General features: G+C 45.2%; 1 protein-coding gene across 1 annotated transcript in view; it reads right to left on the reverse strand.

Moving 5' to 3' along the window:
- Window positions 1-1154: 1154 nt before the first annotated feature.
- The window catches only part of ADAM19 (ADAM metallopeptidase domain 19), a 32444-nt gene continuing 13965 nt past the window's right edge, over window positions 1155-19633 (reverse strand). Inside the window, 19 exon segments of the mRNA XM_048057145.2 lie at window positions 1155-3666; window positions 4538-4684; window positions 7103-7318; window positions 7875-7941; window positions 8175-8310; window positions 8412-8425; window positions 8427-8518; window positions 9131-9211; window positions 9722-9926; window positions 10421-10529; window positions 10811-11006; window positions 11781-11870; window positions 12556-12733; window positions 13703-13842; window positions 14075-14159; window positions 15261-15427; window positions 16281-16352; window positions 17660-17725; window positions 18180-18372. Coding sequence (XP_047913102.2) covers window positions 3592-3666; window positions 4538-4684; window positions 7103-7318; window positions 7875-7941; window positions 8175-8310; window positions 8412-8425; window positions 8427-8518; window positions 9131-9211; window positions 9722-9926; window positions 10421-10529; window positions 10811-11006; window positions 11781-11870; window positions 12556-12733; window positions 13703-13842; window positions 14075-14159; window positions 15261-15427; window positions 16281-16352; window positions 17660-17725; window positions 18180-18372 — 2329 coding nt within the window. The 3' untranslated portion in view covers window positions 1155-3591.

Raw genomic sequence — 19633 nt, forward strand, 5'->3', positions numbered from 1 at the left:
GGTAAACCCCATATCAGGAGAACACCTTCTGCAGGATTTTTTGGGGGTCAATGAAAAATCTTTTCAGCCTGAAAGATCAAACAGGTGTAAATTTTAAGGTTGTTTTTCTTAACAAATGTCTTAACCTCGGAGAACCCCCCCCAGCTCTTTGAGAGGTGGTATTTACTGTTGCTTTTCAGCTTTCCTATGACCTGTCCTGCTGTCATTTAAGCTGAAAAGTTGTTTTTGTTTAGAGGGAGGTCTGAGCTGCACCTTAAAAGCCAAACAAGCCTAGGTGAGTGATGCTCTGCAGAGCTGTCGAGCTGCAGTTTATCCTAGAGTGGTCCCATCCACCCCCTCCATCTCTGTGGATCTGATTTAAGTGTTATGTGAACTGCTCTCCGCTCACTTCCAGCTCCCCCTCCCCCTCTTGTATTTGTACTAGTTGTGGGGATGAAGGGATGGGAGAAATAACATTTTGAGCTTGGAGGAGGAAAAGGAAAAAAAAATATATTGCATTTGAAAGTTTCTCCCATTTTGCTGCTAGGTCCCATAGAACTGGGAGACCATTTTCTCACAGCAGATCCCAAAACAGGAGCAGAAAAGCCTAATCCAAGTGTGCTGGGTTTACACAGTCTGGAGGATGCTGCTGACCCGGTTGTAGCTGGTCTGGCTATCACTGAAGAAATGTGACTTGTGGTTAGGGTGGGGAAGAAGGATACAAGCTCATTTTAATAACATTTCAGTACTTTTTTTTTTTTTTTTGAAGGTGTAAAGGGAAATAAAGACTTTTTCAAAAACCCTTGAAGGTGGATCTGAGAGATGTTAATGATTTCGCTGATCTTACTGGTATAGCCCCGAAGGATGAACAAGCTGAAGGAAAACTGAGCAAAACAGATAGATCATCTTGGGCAGAGAAAACCAGCAGCGCCCTCCTTTGGTCGCAGAAAATAGTGAAAGTAATTCACTCTAGCTTTAATTTTGGCATCTTAATTGGTGTAATGCTTTATGCATTTTATTTTAGAAATAGACTGCAAATAGGACTCATTGCTTGCGGTGCCTAGAAATACATTTTAGGAATACTATTCCTCAAGAAATCCTGCCATCTCTGGACAAAAGCCACATTTAAAATGAAGGACTGAAGCGGTGTAAAAAAACATCACAGTGACAGAACATTTGTTAATGACAACTGACAAATTTATTAAAAACTAGGCAAAAGGCACAATGAGTTGCATTCTTCAAGTATTTGCATAGATGCACAGAGAGCATTATTGTAAACCTTTACTGTGTGGATATAGGTGAAAGTGAGATGTATTTTTGTACATGTTCTTCCAAGTAACATTGCCTTTAAAAAAATAATCATATTTTTGCATCTTTTACTCCTCTTGCAGTTCCCCTATTATTATTCATTCATCTGGAACACACATGAAAATTTGAAAGGACTTTAAAAATACCTTTTAGCAACTTCAGGATATTCCAGTAATAAAGGTTTCCATCAGGGTTTGGTCATCTCTAGTTGTTCTCTGAGTTTTGTGTGTATGGCGACATTTCTTAGAAGCTTGACCCCATGCTCACATGGAATGCAGTAAAAATATTCTTACTGAATTTTGGTGGTCATTTGATAAAGATCAGGGGCTGTAGCAGAAATATACCGTTGTCTGCAGTTAAAAAAATCCAGTTCTGGTTGAATCTGTACTACAGCAGACACTGTATGCACCCAGCTTAGATAAGATGGCTGGGTCTCCACCTGTGAGCAGTAAACAACAAATCTGGGGGTTTGAATATAGGTTGTTTACATGTAGAATACCCCAACTATAGAAAAAGACATAATATAAAGATTAGAAAGGTAACGTCTTTCACCTGACAGCCATTATTTCAGAGAGGAGTAATTTAGGTTGCTTTGTTTTGCAGGCATACAGAAGGTAAGAAAAAGTCCAAAATGATCATGATAAGGAATAGTCAACCAGAAATTCAAGATACACCCTGTATACTGTTTCCTTGTGAAGAAAGAGGTAGTAAAGTTGCAAAAAATGTTGTGGTTTCAGTCATCCTACAGATCTACTGCTACAAATAACTTAATAAGCGCTCAGGCTTTGTCTGTTGCTGTTGGTTGTTCTCCCCTTTCCCTCCCCCCCATCAGTAGAGCTTTGGTAAACAGAACCACCAGAACAACATTTCTTTTTCTTTAAGCCAATAATACAATTTCTCACATGTGCAGCAGCAAGCACACTGTTTGAAGAGTTGTCCATAACAAAATCACACACAACACAATATTATTGCAACCATAGCTCCAGAACTCGTTGTGTTCTCCTAGGAAATAACTTAAAGGAAAAAGAGAAAAAAATAAAAAAATAAAAAAATAAAAAGGAAAAAATGGCATAACAAAAGGTGTTAATTTAAAATCCTGAGGAAAAAAAAATACACAAAAGCCCAAACAATTAGGAGAAAAAATCAAATTCAGAAGGGAGGGTCCTCAGAGTCAGAACCATCAGCTGCTTAAAGTGCACATGGACAGCTCTCTCCACCTGAGTCCTTGAGAAAAATCTGTGGAGTAAATAAGCTGTGCTAAAAAAGCACCACGTGTCATATTAATATTTCTGCTGTCTTACCACCTGGGCAACATTAAGGTAGATTTCTCACTGGTATGGGAGCAGACAGCCTGTGCTGAATTACTGCTCAGCACAGACCAAAATCCTGAAAAGACGCATGCAAAAGTGTCTACTGATTATCTGTGGTACCGCACGGTGGAGAGGAGGTTTCAGCACTGCTTTTGCTGTGCTTCCTTCTGGCCATTTGCTCCATGTCTTGGCTGGAGTGTGTCCCTGTCGTACCTTGTTGTGTCCCAATGACACGGATGAGAGTGCATGAGCCACGCTGCTGATGCTGTCAGGTCCTACAGCACCGAGACAAGATGAGCAAGTGCTGGAGGACAGACAGGCTGCGAAGCCCTTGCTGAAGATGGTTTTACAGGGAAATAATTAATCCACTCTATTAAAGCTAACCAGAATCCACAGTGACTCAAATGATTTTAACCAGGAATATTCCCATGGTTTGCTCTCTGTTGTGGCCCAGTTTGCCAGCCACTGTAAACTGTGAATAAATTGAAGAAAGTTATCAACAGCTGCCTCCTGGTCTCCCAAGAGGCAATGGTTTCTCTATAGCACCAACATATGCTTCTGCAGCTGCTTGGATGGGCTGAGAAAGCGAACAGGGCTTGTTCCTACATGAAAGCCCATCAAGGCCATCACCTGCAGTGCCTGAAAACACTTAAATAACTGCTAAAACCACCTGAAGCCCACATTGCCCCATCCCTGCATTGGATATTGCACAATAATATATAAATACCGTATAAACAAGTCATCCCTATATGGAAAAGGCTACTAGCAGATAGGGAGGGGTTCAGCTTGGTGTGTACCGGCTCAGTTGCTGGGCACAGTCCTGCCAAGCCTGACTGCAGCTTGTTGAGTCACATAGGAAACAGATGAAACCAAGGGAGAGGAACTGAGAAATCATCTGTGGTCCTTGATTGTGGTTTTTTTTTTGTTTTTTTTTTGGGTGACGAAGGCCATCCAGTCCCTTGTGAAGGCTAGAGTCAGCTGGGAACAGACTGGTTCATGGGTGCACACGGAAGCCCGACTGTCCCACTCTCAAGAAGTTTGCTGCTCCGGCTGTCCCAACACTGGTATTCTGGATGAGACAGAAAATAGGGAAAAGAGAGGGGTGAGCACTGATGAAAGAGAAAATGCTTTCCTGAGCTGCTGCTACAGCAGGCTGGGGAAAGCTGTCCCCATTCAACACTGCACATTCACCCTAACGGGTCACGTAGGAAACTTTGCTGCTCTGTGCCCATAGCACGATGATGTTCGTGCAGGATTTGTCACTTTAACAGCCAGCCTCAATTATGGTTCAGGCTGCAGGCTGAACCTGTGGTGTGTGGAATGGAGGTGTTTCGTCTTAAGGGGTCCAGATTGCTGGAGCTGAACTCAGCAGCACAAAGTCCCTTATTAATTGTTCTTATTAAGGACAATTTTGGTAAACGTTCCTCAGAGAAAGCATATCAGAGTGGCTGGAGAGTGTCCTGACCCTTAGATGGGTCCTCAAGCCTTGTCTGGACCTTCCTGTGTTGCTGCTCTTCACTAACCATTTTGCATCACACACCTTGACTCCCACAGTGCTCAGCCCTGCTCACATGAAAACTTTATCTGAGGAAGTGCCCAGGGATGTGGAGAACCGAATCAGTTGTTCCAGAACATGGCATGGCTGCTTATACTGCCTGCACCGAGCAGTTCTTGCAACCTGATCCCTTTTAGGATCAGTCAGTTTTGCTGCAGGATTTAGGATCAGGCATATTGTTTGACACAATAAATGCTTCATAAGTACTAGGTGAAAACAGAGGCCCCTGCAACAAAGCCAAGCGACCCAACAGCCTTTCCACCACCATCCACTGGGGCTGTGCACAGAGGTGTTTTACAGCACGAGAGCGGTGTTACTCCCCCAACAGTCAGACCGCGTCCTGTCAGTGAGGGGCCGCGGCCTTGTCGCCACGCTCAGTGCCCACCTGCCCCGCAGGCTGCAGCTGTCCCGGGGTCCTGGGGCGGGCAGGAGGCAGCGGGAGGGCAGGGCCGTCCCCAGGCCTTGCTCTGGTTCTGTTCGGGACTGGGTTGGCTGGCAAAGCTCTTTGGGGTGGCTGCGGCCTAGAAACGTCCTACACAAGAAAGAAAGAGTTTTGAGTTGTCAGCCTGGAGAGATACCCAACCTGAAAGCAGAAAGAATGCTTGTGTTCACTTCACGGGGCCTGAGCTTCTGAGCATGGCCACAGGCCCTTCGGACCTCTTGGGTTTTTAATTTTTGAGAAGTCAGAGACAGCAGACTGGATATGCAGCTGTCCAGCTTGAGGTCTCTGCTTTGGAGTTAGCACAGTGATAGTACAATCTAATGGCTGTGTGATGCAAAGCAGGAGAAACCTTATAGACCTGGCAGGAGGCCCCACCGCACCTCAGCCCGCAGCATCCCTGCCTGAGACAAAGGACTGATGGCAAAACCACGACTACCTCCTGGTGTGCAAAGACTTCTCCCTCTCCGACACAGGGAGGGTGTGCAGGGGCTGCTGCTATTGCTTATAATATTTGTGCAGGGGATTAGTGGTTTTCAATCTGTAGCTTTTCAACTATCAAGTTTCAATGAAGACCAGATGGCCTTAGGCTGCCGGGCAGCTGGCTTCTAACCAAGCACAACCAAACAGGATGACAGGGTTACCTTGCTCTGCCTCTTAAATGAAGCTGTGGGCTGAAAGCACATTATGTTACAGCTACTAAGGGATCCAAAAGTTTTAAGCCTTGAATTTTCCAAGCAATTAGGAAAACTATATTCTAGAGCCTTTAAATTAGACACATTATTGATGCATCTGAAGTTGGAAGTGAGTTTCACATACATACATTCACTACATGATAGTGAACCTCACATAGGATGTACGGGCATGGCCATACAATGACTGTAAACCCTGTGTACATATGCTTGCCCATACACAAACACACTCGCAGACCTCCTACATTCAGTTATTATTTTGTTTGTGCACACAGCTGTCCCTAATAGGATACTCGGAGCATTATATTTTCCATTTGTCTAATGAATTTCAGCATAAAGCATGCCCCTGGGGAGAAGTTACCCACACAAGAGCTAACTGACTGTTGTTGCTTAGTTTCTGTGCTAAGTCACTGGCTTACAGGTGTTGATTTAATAAACACAGCTGCGTTCACAACTTGGAGGGCACCCAAAAACCCTGCAATCTCCTTAGACTATGTATAAATGCAATGCTTGGTGGCTGCATCAGCTGATGTCTGGGGATTAACTGCTCTCCAAGAACCTTGCCCTGTGACTGCAAGAGGGACAAAGCAGGCTAAACACCACCAAGAGCTGGGTCCAAAGAGCTCTTATTGGGACAGCAAGTAAGCAAATCTGGCAGATGCTTTAAATGTCTAGGAAGGACACTGACACTAGCAAACAGTGAAATTGATGACTTCCTCTCTATCTTCTAGATCTTGTGGCTCTTCTCCAACCCAGAAATGGCAAGGTTGCTTTTGGAAATCCTAGGACAAATGTCCTGTCTAGTAGGTCTGACATATAAAGAAACTGGACGCGTTGGAGAGGGAACACAATGGAGACTGTGGGGAACTTGTCAACAAGCAGCTGGGAAGGATACCTATTCCTTATTGATTAGAGTCAGCTTCCTGCTTTTGTTTTAGTTTTCTTTCCTGCCGAAGTGCCGGCTGTTCATAGGAACAATGGAGCTAGAAACAAATCCCATTCAGTAAAATATTTTGGTTTTGTTTTCCTCTATATCCTTTGGAGAGACTGCCTGAGCCAGCCTCCTGCTTTCCCCTGCAGCTGAGGCCTTTCTTTCTCTTCTGGACCTAACGAAATAAAGCTAGTTGGGGAATATTTTGGTAAAATGGGTTTAAGTCAGTCTGAGTGATTTGCAATTTTTTCACAAGAATGTGGGATCTTTATTAAGCTTAGAACACAACCACCAGCAAGAGAATTAAATAAGTACCCCATAGCCTTATAACCCTCAAAGTAACCTTGTGGTTAGGATGCTCCCATAAGACAGGGTCAGTCTGGGTTAAGTCTTACATTTCCTATGCAACATACTAATGGTCCCATTTTTGTTCCTCATCTGAATAAAAATTAATTTGCTCCATGTATTCTTTGTGAAACAAAAAATGTTTCACAATGCTGATACCGACAAAAGGGCTTTCAAAGAATTGTAAACACTTTAAAAGCCAGAGTTTATGGTAACTTAAGTCACAGAAACATCTTCCAACTGCCCAAGGCTCCAAATATGCATTTGATCTGCAGATTAAAAAATGTTTAGATGACTTTGGTAAAGGAAATACCACCTTGTGATCCAGCCTACCTGACTTCAGCTCCAGGTCAGAGGTATCTGGGGACCTGAACTAGTAATTGTCTGTGCTAACAGCCAGCACAGTCGTGGTCAGCTACACAACAAAGCAAGAAGGACCCCTGATTACTGTGTCCCACCCACAACATCAGGGTTAAAGAGGCTTTACTCGGAACAAACCTCCCCATCCAACCACATCTGCAGGATGGCAGCATGACCTCGTACCTGAGAGCCAGGTGGCTTGGGGGCAGGAGGTGCTGGCCTGCTCGGGGGTGTCCGCCGGGCGACGTCCTTTGCTGGTGTTGGCTGTGCAACCCCGTCAGGTTTCCCCATGCTGTGGTTGTAGCCGTTGGAGAAGGCAGATGGCTGCTGCATGTTTATTTGGAGGCAGGGAGGTGGCTGGGGAGGAGGTTTTGATGGGATTTCAGGGAAATCAATCACCTGTGCAGAAGACCCACAAATCCCAGGAGTTAGGTATGTCCACCTCAAATGACCTCTTTACTCTCTGCTATTCTTTTGAGGATCTACATGAGGTCTTTCAGTCACATAGCAGGAAATATCAGCTGCAACACCTGGGTGTTATATGTGTCTAGTGGGTGTTGATTAGGTAGATTAGGACAATTTGGGATATTGTGAGGCAGAAACAGGAAATGAGAGAACAGACTATCTCGGGCATTAGCACTGTAAATAGCTTTTGGAAATCAATCCAGGTTTGCGATTGCTGCAGTTTTGAAAGGGGGGATGTGACAGGAGAGGATCCATCAGGACAGACAAGCGGCCACAGGCCTGGCCAGGTCCCAGCTCTCTCCTTGTAAAAAACAGCTGGAAGTAGATGCTATGCTCAGCTCCCACTGACTTTCAGCCATGGGGCACATCTGTCTATTTTCCTCCTCCTTTGAAAAATCCACCCCTTAACTACAGTACGAAACGGAACCAAATCCCGCTTTGTAGGGCAGCTGCATATCCCCCGGGAAGTGGAAGGTGACATTGCCTCTACCTTTCTCTGCGTCTGAGGGGTTTTCAGCTTGAAGGCAGGGTTCGCATGGCCATTTCCAGAGGTGTCGCTGACAGTCAGAGAAAGAAAAGAATAAGAGTTATTTCCTGGATTTTTCTCCTTTTTCTTTGATGTATTTTGTTATAATTTAACCAGTTGAAGAATGAGAAGCAAATACTGACTATACCAACAAATCGATACAGTTATACTCCTCGCAACCACTGCAATTTCTTTTCTGTGCTGACACTGAAAGGGAGTGGATGGAAGCAGACAAGGCACAGCACTACAGCACTGATCATTTACCTGAACTGCGGGGCCTTCTTTAGAGAACAGATGACAAATTTATTCCAGCATTTCAAATAATACAACAAAAGCATGATTCCGATGAGAAGGAGAATAGGAGCCAGGATCACCAGAGTTATCACTGCTGCTGAAGAGCCTGGGAGCAAGAAAATACAGTTTGTTAAATGGGAAATCCTCTGCTCCTAATTTAACCCAAGGCTTTCTGAAGTGCCATCACAGTGAGTTGGTCCCACTCACCTTCTGGCATGGGGGCCACTGTCCATGCTTCCTCCCCTCCCCTGCTTGTTGCAAAATGGGGGAGCCCATCCCGGGTTGCAGTGGCAGTTCTTGTTGTTGTTGCAGACCTGGGGAGGGAAGACTCAGAGACTCAGTGCGGTGTTTAATTTCATTCTGTGGAACAGCTGCCATTTGCTCCCTGTAACCTTAAGGGCCATATGAGAGGGAGCAGACTGAGAATGAAAGAGTGGGATGGATCCTGTTTTCTGTTGGGCACATCCTGGGGCCTCCCAAGCTGCCCAAAGGCACACACTGCTGCACACCGCAGTATTTACTGCTCCTCTTCATTGTCTAACTAGACCATGGGGATGGAGAGACGCTGATGTTAAATGTTTTCTGCTAGAAACATTATCAAAAGCTCTAAAATATTCCCACCACCCTTTTCTTTCCATCCTCTGGGGGAACAGCAGAGCAGAGCTTCGGATAAACTGTTCTAAACATGAGTTTTTACTTTTTCCCTTAGTAAGCCTGATCTTTTTGGATTCAGCCTAAACTGGGCCCAGACGATTAGAGCAGAAAGTACATCAAACATGGCATGAAGGTGCAAACTAATAATTAGGAAGCAGAAGTCCAGAGCGAACCTAAGTGTGGTATCAGAACTGAGCCAAACAACCATGCACAGATGAGCGGCAGCCCATCCTGCTTCAGCCTGAAACGGAGACAAAAAGGAAGACACCTACTCCATTGCCGTGGCACTTCTTGCTACAGCTTTCAGACTCAAAGATGGTGGATGTGTTCTGGCAGCGCCCCTCAAAGCAAACCTGCAGAGAAAGAATCCCAAAAGTTCAATGCAAGCCCTTCTGGTTGCATACCATATGACTGCCTCGTGTTCGTTTGTGATTTGCAGGCTCCCAGACACCCTGGGACACAAATAATACCACAGGCAGAACAACAGGCCATGAAGTTAGCTTTCCCAAGCAAACATTTCATCACTGTCCTAAATCCCAGCTAGCACACATCGGAGAGAGGAGTGGGAGCTCAGAAGTAGATATGTTGGCCATATCCATGTGGCAACTCTGTGGAGGAGCTCTCGGGTGTCTCACCTCAGCAAATTAGTAACCCCCAAATTTTGCATTGGCCCAGTCTTCACCTGGCAAAGACTTAAGGTATGGCCTTTGGTGTGCCTTCTTCCACTGCTCAGAAACATCTAAGAAATTAATTTCTAACAAACATAATAATCCCCTAAAAAGACTTTAGACATCAGAAATGAATGCCTTAAAACCACAAAGCCTTGAACCTCCCCACACCATTACAGGCAGGACTGTACCTACATGATGGCTCCCACATTTTGTTCCTGTCAACACCAAGCCAGGGTCCAGCATCTCCTTGTCTTCATTCTCAGATCTGTACACGTAGGTCCCTCGGCACTTCACCTGCATCCTCTGCAGGGAGATGGTTGTGTCTATGGCCACGGCATTGGACTGCAAGGGTTTGGAAGCATAGCTCTGGCACTGGATCTTCCCACATTTAGCATCTCTGATTTCAAAGGAAAGGCTAAATGATTATTTCTGGCTTTTTGAATGTTTTGCAGGCTTCAGCTCTATGCATAAGTTCAAGCAGCAGTGTTGAGAAATGGCTCAATGACAAAAGAGCAAGCACCAGTGTTTGACGGGTACTGATAGTATCACTTCACTGTCCCCATGGTAGGCCAGCCTCAGAAAAAATCACAGAGAAAACTGAGAAGATTTTGTCTCAGTAGTATGTTAGAAAACTACATTTCAGCTTACAGGATTGAAAATCCCCTGTTCCTGTGCTTTGAAAAAATACCAACTGGATGTTTTAAATGCAAAAGACAGGGAAAATGGTAAACTTAATGCTTCAGTCATAAGGACTCTAAGTCCTACCAGGAAGCAACTGGTTTCCCAGGGGTGTGAGAGGGACTGAAACCAAAGCATGGCTCAGTTTAGTCTACTGGCCCATAATTTTGTAATATATGAAAAGATCTTCTCCAGCCAGCAACTGTTCTCTACCTTCTCTCGCACTTCCTGTAGTTGCCGTAGATGTCCTTCCCACAGTTCCCGTAGACGTCTCCAGCGGCATTAACGTTCTCAAAACAAGCATCTGGTGCTGGCCTTGCTCCTGCATGGGAGAAACTCATGTGGCTGGTCTCTGTGGAGCCTGGCAGCCCACCTCACCCTATGCCAACCACCCAGTTGTCCTTTTTCTGTCATGGTTTGAGCATGGGAAATTTTTGCCGCCCCCTCCAAGCAAGAAAGGCAGGAGGGAAGGCTCCTCGGGCTTTGTCACTGATAACATATACGCAAGGTACTACTGCCTTACACAGGGTGAATAACAGCAGGATACTACATAATATTGCCAGCTCAAAGGAAAACATGTTTCACTGCAAGTAGTGTCCTTACCAGGCCCCCACAGCTGCAAGCACTGGTCTTCGTACGTGAGGCACATGCCACTGTAGCAATACGCCCTTCCACCTTCGCAAGAAGCCCCATCAATTTGGTAAGAGTTGGGGGGACAAAATGGTGACTGGCCAGTGCAGTATTCTGGGAGGTCACACAGTCCTGACCGTTCCCTGCAGAGAGTTCCCGGAGACATCAGCTAAAGAGGTACAAAGGGAAAAAATGGAATTATGGTTTGGCTCCTTGCTGGTTTCGTGTTTGCACAATGTCTCTAATGTAGGTAAGAAAAGAAAAAACCTTCATCCTTTCATCCACCTTGTGCTAGGTTTTCTGAGGTCAGCAGTGATCCAAATGACTCTGTAACTTCATTAGCTGTGTGGAATCAAATTGGTGACTGGATCTCTTCCCTCCGCGAGGATGAGATCACGCACAGAAAATAAGGCTGCCAGATCTCAAGGGAATGCTGCTCCATCTCTCTGTACCCAAGGGTGGGATCTGATACACCTAAATGATTTCTGACAGATGCTTGTGTAATCTGTTCTCCAACCCCCCCGTTTGGGAAGTCTCTTTCAGTATTTGCTTGTCATTTCTGCTGGTGACATTTTCCTAATGTGTAACTTACATCTCCCTTGCTCTGAGTTTACCATGGATGCAGAGGAAGGACATATACAATTACATCTAGGAGGTTTATTTAAGTTTCTTTTGAAGGGAGTGAGAGTCCAGACGGATTCCTGGAAAATTATTTTTCCCATGTTCAGGATAGGTCACTACAAGCATGGAGTTCACATCCAAGCATAAAAATGAGCCGAAGAGAAATGTTTGCCTGTGTTCATTTTGGAGAGGATTTGGAGATGGACTCTATATTTGGCTGTGTTTGCTCCCATTTCCCCTCTGTTTCACCTTCATGTACTGTTATGTACTATAATTCCACTGTTATTCCCTCTCCTCTTTTAGAAAAACCCAGAAAGCTCACCTTGCACTGATGACAGCAGCTGCCATGGGCACATTCGGCACCCAGCTTCAGGGAGCAGTTGTTGGCATTGCAGCAGGGGTTATCACATTCCTGGAAGACAGCAAGATGCAGCACAGTTTACAAGGCAGATGTTCAAGACAAGAATGGTGTCAGAGCATTGAAGTGCAAGGGTGAGAAGATGAATTATACTCAGTGTCAGCCTTTCTTCCACAACACACTCGTGAAACCCAGCATTTGCTGGTTTACACTACTGCATAATTATATCCTCTGTTGGACGGACTGGGTATGATAGGCTATGCTCATTACCTCTGGTGAGTCTGGGCTGCTAGCTTCAGCTCCCTTTTGGCTTACTAGTCAAAGTCTGGGTTTGGAGAAGCAAGACGCAATTCTAAGAGAAGCCTCATCCTTATCAAAAATGGAGCTGTAGTTAAAGTGCACTTAAAGATGCATGAAAATGCGATGTGTAGGAAGATTTTTTTTTTTTTTTTTAATGAAGCTTTCATCGGCTGTGTTTTATCATGGATTGCACCATCCCTGAGTTCTGGGATGCATCGTACTGTGCGCTGTAAATTCAGTTAGATACTTTGATATCTATATGATATGATACTTTTCAACCTTGATAACATTGCATACACATTTACATATAGGACAGGTATGCATATCTCCTGCACAAAGAAAAGCTGCTAACATATCATGTAACTGTATTTACCAAGCATGTAATAAAATCATTGTGTCCCAGCTAAGCCCCAGATGGTTGGATCTGAACAACTGTTACCTCCACCTCTCCACAGTCACACTCCTCCCCCTCTTCCAAGTAGCCGTTTCCACATTTCTTCCCTCCATACATATTTTTGGTGTCTGGCATGTTGGAGAGGCACATCCCTCCACCAGACTGCAGATACTTCTCCAGCTCTTTCCTGTTGCACTGGTTGAATACCCTGGGGAATGGGTGCCTGAATGCAGAAAAACATCATGACAGATCAAGGCAAGTGTTCACAGCACCAAAAACGAGCACATGCCAATGTCTACCTGCATGTGTTCACTGCTCATCTGAACATTTTCCATATTTGGAGGAAATATTTCACATAAAAGAATGTATTCAGTGGAGACAATTTTGTTAAAAACTGCTGAACCCCAAAGGGGAAGTGCTTGAGGAAACAGGGAATGTGGCTTTAGGTGAATGCGTTCCGCTGTCGTTTTTACGTGACTGAAATATGAAAGCTATTGTCGTTCCTCATCTAAAACGAGCTTTAGAATCCTGGTGGTTTCCAGAGTCATTCTCACTTCCTTTTTCTCTAGAAGCCAGTTATTCTTTCCCTTTCAAACACTGGTTTTCAGTGGCTCACCGAACCCAAGCCATATTCTGGAGACAGCAAGCAACAGATCTGTTTTCATATCTCCTTAGTTGGAAACATAATCCAATCACCGTGCCTTTTAATAAAATCAGTTATCAGTTCTTTCCTGAAGTAACCCTTTTTCCTCTCTTCACCACATTATAACACGTTATCTTTTCTGGGAGATGCTTTAGAAACCCTGTCAACTATTTATGCATTTCATGTGCAACACAGCAATGAAACCACCATAAAAGTCTACGTGCCAAGGTGACACGCCATGACATGTTCTGGTCACCCCTCATTTCTTTGAGCTTGCTGTCAATAGCCAGACAGTTCAGGTTTTGGAGAAGGATGCATGTGTGTGCGCTGAACTTGCTTTGGAGTGATGGATCTCTTGGTAGGACACAGGGGGAAGCACAAACTCAGAGATTAAGGCCTGAGACAGTCTCTCAGGACAAAAGATAGGAAAACTTGACTTTATAACAGTGAAGAACATCAAGCAACAGACCCACCTTCATTCTGCATTTCTAGCTCTTCCTCCCCCCAGACCCCTGTATTTACCAGTGAGACCCTGTAAGTCAGACTCACCCAGTTGCAGAAGCCATGATGCAGCCTCCATCCTCCGCACGGGCAGTACAGCAGCCAGCTGAATCGTGATTCATGCCAAAGTTGTGTCCCATCTCATGGGCAATGGTAGCAGCAACACCGATGGCATTATCAGAGTGGTCCTGTGCAAGGTCAAAGAGGCAAGTCAGCATTTCACCTGTGCCTGTCCCATGCACCTCGGGGTCATTTCTCAATGCTACTTGTAGAAAACATCTGCTGAAGGTATTCCTGCCTGTTAACAGGTGAGCTAGAGGCCTTCAGAGGAAATATTTTATTCCTGGGCTTCAGGAGGCACCTGTTGCACGTATTCACTGCTGGCAAGAAACATCATGTTAGGCATTAGCAATGACTTACCATGTTTACTCCTCCTGACTGGAAATCAGAGCACATGGACATCACGGGAGCCAAGCCTACTGTGGTACCTTGGAAGGGCACACCCCTAAAATCAACCCAGAAAGAGCATGAAATGGCACTGAGGCATCCTGCAGTCCCAAGATTTGTACATGTACTGTGTCTGAATACATTTTCTTTAGTAATATCTTCAGGTACAAAACATTAGACCAGAGGTACAAAGCCTTAGGACCTAAATTTCTTGGACTGTTCCTTTATTTTATGGACCAACCAGCCAATCTTATTTTTCATAATGGTCTAGTGCCAAAAAGTGTCCTGTGCTGAGCTTTGCAGCAAGTACAGAAAAGACTGTTTCTGGCTCCTTAATTGGGTACTGATTGTGAATACTTTATTTACCCTAAGACTACTGTTTGCTAGTTTGGGATTCAGGGACATGACAGAGAGCTCAGTGACACCCCTGTGGTGCAGCCCCGCTAGGCTCCTGCCTGGCAAGCTGGAAGTCTGCACAGGCCCTGCCAGTGTCTGACGCAGGAGCCCTGTTATTACCTTGCAGGACATCACCGCATCAAGAAGAAATACAGAAATGTTAAAGGAAAAAAAAAAGAGGAGAGGTACTGTATCTCTGCATTTTGCTCTGCATCACAGCATCCTTCTTTGAATTTGCTGGTCAATGAAATACCATGGGAGAGGCAAGAAGGTCTAAGACTTCCTGCAGATTTTTCTTCTAATGACTTCTGCATTGCTGGCCATAGTTACTGGCCCTAATGAGATCAGCAGGATGAGTCACAGATCATCAACTCCCAGCACCATGGCTGCTGTGTCTCAGCAGGGTGAGCTAGGAACGAATGCTTTCTCCAAAGGGCTTAGCTCCCAAACACAGGTCTCGTTTATGGCTCAGATTTTCTTGAAACGGCACGTGTCGCTGTGACAGATCACGTGCAGCTGCTTGTGATATGCACATAAAAAAGCTGATGCACACTTTGATGCTTATGCATTGAGATTGCTGCGTAGCCGGAGATCTGCACCTTTCCTAAATTCACTGCTCTGGGTGCCATAGCTTAATGCTGGCGGAGCAGCCACTATATAAATCTGCCTCGCTGAATCTTAGAACAATATAATCTTAGGTATTGATTTCCCACCCACGCAACCCACTTTCTGAAACGGGTTATTTCAGAAGAAATAAACCTACGTGATTAGTTGGGCATTATCGTATTTTCTGTACACCCGCTCCTTGCTGCTCCAGGCCAGAAAGGACTTCAGGGTGGAGTAGGGATTCTCAGTTACATCGCATTTGTTCCCATGAGTCCAGATCTCCAGCCCCACCAAGGCAATACGGATATTCAGGGACCTGTAAAACTGACAGATACAGGAGGGAAAAGAGAGGATAAAATGAGCACCACTAATTTATTTTATTTCCTTTTAAACCTTGTGTATAAACACTGATCAATGCTACTACAGAAACACATGATCAGAGATGATGCTCTCTCTGGAATTGCACTGTAACTTAGCACCATGTCTGCAAAATGATTGTGTGTGCCACCCGCAAGGCTAAACTGGGTTGGACTAGAGATACTAAACATTCATTTTCTTAATGAATGACAGAGATATCATCTAGGAAAAAAAAAAAAAAAAAAAAGAAACAAAGACTGAAGACTGACATCATGTTCATCTTTAGATATGTCAAAATTCCTCAAAAAGGAAGGAAATAATCTGCTGCCCACGTCAAGCACAAACAGGACAAGTCTTCCTGGGCAGGGGTGGGCGGGGAGCAGTGGAAGGAGTTTAAGGAGAGAAGGGGAGTACAAAGGGAGGAGATCTGAAAAGCTGTGATGTTAACTTCAACAGCACTGCGTACCACTGCAAAGATGACCTCTGAAGGCCAAGATTTTTGCCAAGATTTCTACAATTTGAAGTGAATACCTTAGTCCCTTGTCAAAAAGCAGCATTTAGGTGTTAATACAGAGATGTATTAAAATAAAGAGATGCTCCTGCTGGCTCCATGTTAAGTAAAGGAGACTCCCCCACCACATCCCCAGTGTCCAACAACAGAATCACATGGAAAACAGTCTCCACTCTCCAAGTCACTGGGGAGAACTAGCAAAACATTACTCTCTCTCTCCCAAGAAGACAGCCTTCCTCTGCCACAATCAATTCTCATAATTGGCAATCTGAGCTTTGCCTTCCTCAGTTCATGCACACCTGATCTCACCTTATCGACGTAATTAGCTGCCTCCACTAGTTTAAGCCTTGTTGCTTCGATGTTGAAGTGATGCTTCTGAAACTGAATAAAATGAACATGTCAGGCAGCATGAAGAGAACTAGAAAGAGATGAAACGTGTTAAAACATGTCGCATTATTTTGAGAATTGGAAGGTAACTACCAGATGATGCCCAAATCCTTCCTTCACTGTACATCTCCCTGTAAACCCACCTGTACATGCAAATTCAGAATTCATCCCTGGCATCCCACTGCAGGGATGTTTTTCTAGTGGTGGCAGGAACTGAGTGGAGCAACCCAAAGTCATCAAAAATAATTAACATTTTTTAGGTAGAATGTATGGTAACATCCAGGAAGAACAAATTTGCCACACGGTAATTAATGATTTAATTTTAGCAAACAGTGTTTGATTCAAGGAATTAATGTTGCAAAATATTTAGATTTTTATTAAGCAGACTGCAAAAGCTGGGACTTTTCTCCTATCAAGGGAAGCAATAAAGTAAGGGCAGTTCACAGCTACACTGTGAGGGTGCCTACCCCAGCTTGTCTAATGAAATGGTCAACGGCATATGGCAGTTCCTGGGTATAACGTGTTTTCTCATACTTTCCCTGGCATCCTGCTGCCTTATAGAGGAGACTGAAATGGCTTCTGCATCTCTGGTTTTGTTCAGAATAAATTATAGCCCAGAGCAGTACGTGGCTTTCACTACTGGAGTTTCATGTTGTAAATTATGAATAGGATCAGCCCGACTCCTGTCTGTGCTGGAGATTAAATGATCAACGAAACACTGTGCAGTTTGCACTGTCAGTAAGTACATCTGGCATGCAGTCCAGGCTGGGCACAGGGGAGGGATTGCTGGCTTCAATGGGTCTCTTCCAGCCCTATTCTATCACCTGGAGCCTTTGAAACACCTATTTCTATCTCTGCCAAGAGCTCAAAGCAGAGGGTAATCTTAGTTATCTTCTCTAGAGATGAAATACAGACGCACATCATTGCTAGACACCCCCAGGTGACCCAAGGCTGAAGGCAGTCTCTCCCATCCTTAACCAGGGGCAGCAAAGGGGCTCCCAAATGCCCATGAAGATATGGGAGCATTCAGCTCTGGATCACTGGTACCTCGGGAGGCAAAAACTGACCCCCAACCCTTGTGCCAGTCATAACCTGCTGGGCAACAGTGGCTGATGGTGGCAGCAGAGGGGACAGCAGTGACAGAGACTCAGTTCTCCCCAGCTGCAGACTGCAGGATATTTGGGATGGCAAAGTGAAGCCTCTCTGCTCCAGCTGTGGAACCCGTCCGCAACGATGCTGCAGGCGGGATGCTCGCCCCATGCCCAGTGCTCAGCTGGTGTAAAACCCATCCCTTTTCTCACCTCCGCGTAATCAGCCACAAGCAGCAGCTCCACGTACTTCATAGTCTGCAGAGTCTCCCGCCTCACCTACAGCAGTGGCAACAAAGGTTATTTCCCCAATATCCCCCAGGAAACCCTTTGCAAAACGTACATATGGGCTATTTTTCACTGTTAGTTTTTCACTGGCCATTCACCCCACCCCATCAGAGACCTCGAGATGTGGTTGATTTAGAGCAACCAACATCACAAGTCAGTTACAGCACACGTTGATATGTGTGTTCTCAGCCCATCCCAGTTTGTTCATACTGCCTGCACAAATCCACGCAGGAACAGCAACAGCCTGGATTTGTCACCGTGCTCCCAGCACTCACTGAGTTCCCTGCCGGAACCACTATTTGGCAACCAGCTTGCTACAAAGTTCAGATATTCTCTCCCATTTCCCTTTCCAAACTGTGCTCCTGCAGAGCAGCAGGCTCCGCAGGCTGGGAGCCAGGGGGAAATCTGGAGCATCACACAGGGACCCGGTCAGAGCCCTCCTCACCCTGAGGTGGGGTGTTTCCACCCCGGCTGTGAAGTCCCTGAGCCAGCCTTCAGCTGTGACCACGCCGTCCTGGTGGCCGCAGGCTCCTCTCTGCAGCCTCAGGTCACCCGACCTGTAGATAAAGTGCTGGTCTGGGCTGCCAGGGACAGGCTCCACGATGTAGCTGTAGTTGCTGCTCAACACGATGAGTCCTCTGTTGGAGCAGGAAGCAGAGAGACAGAAAACTAGTTACTACTGCAGGAAACTGAGCCAAATCCTTCCTCTGCTGCTGCGCTCCCAGCTGCCTTGGGGAGGCATTTATCCTTACCAGGCTGGGCAGCTCATTCAAAAGAAGGATGGGAATATTTTGAGTTCAGAAGGGGGAATTCCTGAGCTTGCATATATTAAAAGCTGTTAAAATGGGCTCTGACAATCAGATGAGGGGCTATAGGAGCATGTGCTGCTGCAACAAGGACTGATTTTATTTATTTATTTAAAGTACAGCTTTTCCTTTAGTGGCAGTGGAAGTTTTTCAGCTGATCAGAGAAATTTGTCTGCAACAGAACTGGCCTAAAAAAGATGTGAAGGTTTTGTTTTGTTTTTTGTCAATGGGAAAAAAACAGTTCATTTTTGCATCCTTTTTTTTGCAGATTTTGTCTCCTTTCATTTCCCTGTCTCACAGTCTCATTGTAGGGAAGAAAAAGAAAAAAACAAACACCAATGTGGACAAGTAATGGGTGCCACCATAACCCAGATATTTTCCCATTTTGTTCCATCTCCTGAGAAGACCTATAACAATTTCTAATTTAGAATTTGTTTTTTACTTTTCTTCTTCTTTTTTTTTTTTTTTGTCCTCTCACATCAAGTGCCATTTTGGCCACAACCAGGGTCTGTCCCCTAAAAGCCCCACGCCCCACCTCCTCGGGCCCGCTCTCTCCAGCTGCCCGTCCCACCCTGTGCAGCATCCCTTTGAAAAGAAAACCTGCGTCACACTGAAGAGAGCAAGCGCCTGACAAAAGGGGTCATAAAAGGGGCAATAAATAATACATGTGACTGCAAAGTGCTTTCCTTATGAACCAGGATCATATTCAAAGCACTTTCCCAGAGGCACATCTTATAAGCCTTTTTTTTCCATCCCACGGCTACTTATGGGAGCAAGCGCAGCCACACAGCTTTAAGGAGAGCAGGGAGCTGTTGTTATGCTTTGTCCCACTTTTCCTCCAGTTCTTCCCAAAAACACTAAGCCATAAATCAGCTCAGAGCTTCCCCAGGTTCCCAATAATACTCGTAGAGCCCAGCAGTGTCTTAAGCTGGGATGGTCCCCTTCTCCTCCAGAGCCTCTGGTTACAGCTGCCTTCAGGTTCAGGGCCTTATCCTTCCTTTTCTCCTCTCCACAGGGCAGCCCCCAAGCAGAGGCTCCATGTGCATATGCAAAAAGCCCTGCAATGGCCCAGTTAGCTTTCTGGTATGAAACA

The sequence above is a fragment of the Anser cygnoides genome, chromosome 14 (assembly GCF_040182565.1).
Source record: "Anser cygnoides isolate HZ-2024a breed goose chromosome 14, Taihu_goose_T2T_genome, whole genome shotgun sequence".
Taxonomy (NCBI): Eukaryota; Metazoa; Chordata; class Aves; order Anseriformes; family Anatidae; genus Anser; species Anser cygnoides.